A 5,115-nucleotide genomic window follows, 5' to 3' on the forward strand; every position below is an offset into this window, starting at 1 on the left:
TATAACCTAGTATATAGATATATAGATATAGATAAGCTTAAAAAGTTATACAAACACCAAATTAATCTTATTTAATAAAAAAAACTAAAAAAAATATAATCTTGGTTAAGAAAACTAGTAACACCCAAAGTTAGAAACCCCAAACACACCTAATTATTTTTCTTTTGTTCTTTTGAATACCTCAATTTGTTTGTCGAAACCCTTGCAAAACCCCACAAATTCAACATCTCGTTTGCGAATTTGAAGATGGTAAGTTAGTGGATCTGGGGTTTTGTATATGTATATGTTCTCCTTGTTTAAATTACTGTTTTATAATTTTCTCATGATTTCAGCTTCCGTTATCTCTGCTCAAGACCTCACAAGGGCATCCGATGGTCAGCTACTTAATCTCTATTGTTATTATTATTATTATTATTAATTAATTTTATTTTGTTTTTGTTTCAATTTGAAATCCTAAATTTGACTTATGTAGTTCTGAGTTTAACAAGATCTAGCACATACACTACAGTCCTGAATAATATAAAGTTTATATCTTGTTAGGATCTCGGTTATGGTTCTTGACACTGACATGGAAAGAAAAAAAACGGGTTTTGGGTCGACTAGAACGAACTGTTTTTGAAAAACGACCGCCCATTTAAATACTTAAAATAAGAATTTTTATAATTTTGTCTTTGTTTTTTTAGTTTTCCATTTTTCTAAAGATACACTTGCAATTTCCATAACATGGTCATGTTCCTAACTCATTTGTGTGCGGGTTAGGGTTGATATTTTTACACATAATAATATGGGTCGTGTTCAGGTTGCATATTTCAGCTTCACACGATTGACATTTGACACCCTAGCTGCAAGTAGGATTTATTATTGCTATGCCTTTCACTCTTGTGAGGATTTGAAGGATAAGAATGACAATATATAGACGCATGTCTTGGGCTTATAACTTACAGAACAAGAAAACTAAACGTGCTCAAATAAAAGAGAATAAGAGCCGGCTCACAAGCCTCCCTTGCCTTCGATCCCCATCAAGTCAATACTCCTTGTCTTAATAAAACCGAGCCCAAAGCCGAGAACAGTCCTCCATAAACCCGACACATCTTTTATCTCATTTCATTTTTTAGATTAAAGTTGTAACCTTTGAACTCTAGCATGCATTTTAGTTTTATTTATTAAAACTGGATAAGCTTATTCTACATGGTTCTTATAGTTATCATCTTTTTTGGAAGGCTTTGCATGCTTTAAACTTGTATCAATTTTTTGTTGTTGCAGCTCGTGGAGCTTAAAAACGGTGAAACTTACAATGGTCATTTGGTGAATTGTGACACTTGGATGAATATCCATCTTCGTGAGGTGATTTGTACTTCAAAGGTAAGTGTATTTTTATTTTTATTATTTTTAAAGTCTTGTGAACATTATAAATAAGGAGTCATGAAGTATGAAACCTGTTGACAGGATGGTGATAGGTTTTGGAGGATGCCTGAATGCTACATCCGCGGAAACACTATAAAGTATCTTCGTGTCCCAGATGAGGTATTTTAACATTTCAGTTTTTCACCAGAAAACTGTTATTGTTAATTTATTACAATATAATAATAATAATAATAATTGTATGCGTATGAAATACACTTTGGGCCACTTTGATCTGTAACACTACCCCAAATTAACACATTCATAAGCATAATATCACCTTTATGTGTAAACAATACATAATGTGTTATATAAGACTTTAAAAGATTAAAAGATGTGGCAATTTTCACCCATTTATACTTATTAACGGATCGGTTTGGGTTATTCTGTATTTCTTAACTGCTCAAATTTGTAGCATATATAACTTAGCTTTAGAAGATGGGTCAAACCGGGTTGATAAAAACAGAGATCCGTTTTTAGTCTCAGACTATTAGGTCATTTATTCTTGATCTCAAACGGGTCAAGTTGACTAAAAAGGTGGTCAAAAGTCCACCCAACCACTCAAATCACTTTATATAAAAAAAAATAGAAATTAAGGTTTTTTTGCAATACTACCGGATGGTGTTCATTTATCATCACGATTTATCTTTATTGCACAACCGCTTTTACTTGCTTAATCAAACAACTTTTGTTTAAATGTTTTGCCAAAGTTCGACACTATATTATTAACTGTTGCTTTGTGATGCCATCAAAATCTGCGAATTGTGGTCAGGTTCTTGCTAATATGCAATAGTAGGAATGTTTTACACTTTGTCTTGGTATTGTTCCTGCAGGTGATTGACAAGGTTCAGGAAGAAACCAAGAACCGCATGGGTACGATCTTTCCTCCAAACTCTTTGCTTTTTATATTCTTTCAGTTTGGAAACACTTTTCTTAGTTACAGTCTAAAGCGAAAACCATAACCATAAGCTAAGGGGTGAATGATTAATTGACTATTATACATTTGGGTTTCATTATTTATTAAATTCTTATAATTACCTAACATTCAAAAATCACTCGATTATAACCCAACACATTGTCTTTGCAGTCTGCATTAATACTTTTGAATTAGTTGATTGGACTTTGGGTTATGTTTTATCTTTATGGTAAAATCAAACAATTTTAATTCAATAGAAAAAGGGTTGCAAGCCTTTTGATAGTATGATTTTTGTTATCATATGACATACCACATGAAAGATTAAAAAACTGGAAAATGTATGCTTTATAGTTAATTTTCATTTTGCCACCTCTAGATAATATTTTGTAAATGAATGATTATTCATTATTTGTTCCTTTTACCGACAACAGATAGAAAGCCGTCTGGGGTGGGACGTGGAAGGGGTAGAGGTGGCAGGGATGATGGTGGCGTTGCTGGTGGCAGGAGGCAAGCAAAGGGTGGTCGTGGTGGCATGGATGAAGGAGGCGGTAGAGGCAGGAGCCAAGGAGGCGGTTATCCCACTGGCAACCGAGGCGAGTATTCAATCAAATTATCAATCAGATTCTCATTTATTTTTATGTTATCTTGATTATTGTTATAGATATTAAAAGAATAATTAATTCGCGTTTGGTTTCAGGTGGAGGTCGAGGTGGTCGTGGGTGATGACAACTCGATGAAAACATGTGCTATGAAGTTTCATTTTGTTCTGGTGTGTTGTAAATTTGAGTTTTCATTATTGAATAACTAAGGGCAATCTTATGTTGGATTACTAAGTTGAATACTAGCTCATTTGAAAATCTACATGGCCGCGGGTGTTTTATATGCGGGCATGCAGATGAAATGGTAAATTTTAATTTGGACAAAAGAAATGTGTAACGAGGTTGAAGTCTCTCTCAAGTCTTGGTTAACCGAGGGTGGTTGAAGCTGTTTAAAGACAGCTTCTTGAATCACGATCTTTGTCATAACCGTATTTATGTCATAACGAAAAGCATACCTTGTTACTTTACATAATTTTACAAGCTGCATTCTTGAAAGACGTTCATTGAGAGTTTAATTTGTATGTTGTACATAATTCTTCGTTAGGGTGAATCTTTGGAGAAATTTAGACTACTTCTCATCATCGTCAATAACTCTTTAAAGATTGTGTTTACACAACCTTAACCCTTTTATATTCTACAATTTATTAAATTATAACAAACCTTAAGGTATTATTTGACTAGAATTGTATGCTCATTCTAAAGCTATTTTAGTAGCAAATGTCACAGTCCCAACATGGGTAAATGAGTTATATTTGGAATTGCCCAAGATGCCACTGTTTAACACCAAACACACACCTAAACCTAAAGTTATGTGTTTAATCCATCCATATATATTAATATTTATCCATTAAATTCTGATCATAGCTAAAACCCCATTAAATAAATTACTCAAAATTACCAATCATACTTTTATAACTTATATCATCATACTTGGGATTTTGGGAGTTCTATTGTAATCATAATCTTTAGTAATTTTAGAGTTGAAAATAATGACACACTGATATAAAGAGAATAATTATGAAAAGGGAGATGAAGAGTACAATTATGAAAAGGGAGATGAAGAGTACTTGGCCCATCAAACAGTACATGTGAATATGTTATAAACTCATGATCCTTGTAATTATCTATCGGATTTAATTCGGTAAACGACATCTCTTAGGATGTGATTTTAACAAACTAGTGAAATTCTAAAAAGGTTTGGTCGCAATTAAGATGGTATCTATGAGGGGATTCCCTAGCTCTCTCTCTCTCTCTCTCTCTATATATATATATATAGGGGAGATTTCAAATGAGAACCCCTTTGAGATTTAAGAACTCGAAAGAACTCAGTGAAACGATTTTTTTTTCGAATTTTTTTTTACACATGCGTAATATATGTAAGTTACATACATAAAAAAATTACAGAATTTTTTACGCACCGAGCTGACTTTTTACACGTGTAACGGACGTAAAAGTTAGTGTAACCACTTACATCTTTATTCACTCTCATACTTTGACTTTTTTGCCAGATTTAATCTGAACCACATATTCCAATCCACCTAATTAAATGTGTGGCCTAGAATGGAGTTCTTAAGTTCTTACAACTCAACATGGTTTTCAAAAGATCTCTCCCCTATATATATATATATATACATATATACATACATATGTATGTATGTATATATATATATATATATATATATATATATATATATATATATATATATTTAGAGGAAGAATCAAGAGAGAACTCCTTTTTAGAGAGAAAATTCAAAAACTCCTAATTAGAAGGTTATTTTAGTAAAAAGATTTCCAATTACATCTAACACGCCGTGAAATACCTTGTGCCCATCTTCCTCGTCTCCCCTGTAACAACTATTGAAGCTCGAATCTGAACCCTAATCGGAGATGATACTGAAGATCGATTCTCTGAATCGTTATATGTATATATCATTAAAGATCGACTCTGTAGCTTTGATTTCAATCATCAAATAAGGCAATTGAAGGCGTTTCAGTCGTTTTATTGATAAACTTATCAGTTATTGCTCTGCATAGAAGTTTTACAAACAAAATTGACATTGTAATCCCAGATTTATACGATTCTAGGTCAGAAATAGGTGTTATTCGATGAAAAACACCCTAATTTGTTTTATCAGTGTGCCCAACCGAGTTCAATAATTGATGTTGATTTAAATTTTGTATTCTATTGCACTTAACCAT

General features: G+C 32.6%; 1 protein-coding gene across 1 annotated transcript; it reads left to right on the plus strand.

Moving 5' to 3' along the window:
• Positions 1-315: 315 nt before the first annotated feature.
• Positions 316-3,295, plus strand: LOC143623317 (putative U6 snRNA-associated Sm-like protein LSm4). The gene is made up of 6 exons (XM_077094254.1): positions 316-374; positions 1,264-1,362; positions 1,447-1,524; positions 2,235-2,274; positions 2,749-2,910; positions 3,015-3,295. Exons 1-6 carry the CDS (start codon positions 372-374, stop codon positions 3,038-3,040), a joined length of 408 nt encoding a protein of 135 aa, XP_076950369.1. The 5' UTR covers positions 316-371; the 3' UTR covers positions 3,041-3,295.
• The last annotated feature ends 1,820 nt before the right edge of the window (positions 3,296-5,115 follow it).

The sequence above is a fragment of the Bidens hawaiensis genome, unplaced genomic scaffold, assembly GCF_021521415.1.
Source record: "Bidens hawaiensis isolate Kalapana, Puna unplaced genomic scaffold, B.hawaiensis_p1.1 tig00003378_1, whole genome shotgun sequence".
Lineage (NCBI taxonomy): Eukaryota > Viridiplantae > Streptophyta > Magnoliopsida > Asterales > Asteraceae > Bidens > Bidens hawaiensis.

What these genes read in the sequence shown, in the direction of transcription:
- LOC143623317 (XM_077094254.1), top strand. An exon ending in ATCTTCGTGTCCCAGATGAG is followed by an intron (nt 1,525 to 2,234) that starts GTATTTTAACAT and finishes TTGTTCCTGCAG; the next exon opens with GTGATTGACAAGGTTCAGGA. An exon ending in AGAAACCAAGAACCGCATGG is followed by an intron (nt 2,275 to 2,748) that starts GTACGATCTTTC and finishes TACCGACAACAG; the next exon opens with ATAGAAAGCCGTCTGGGGTG.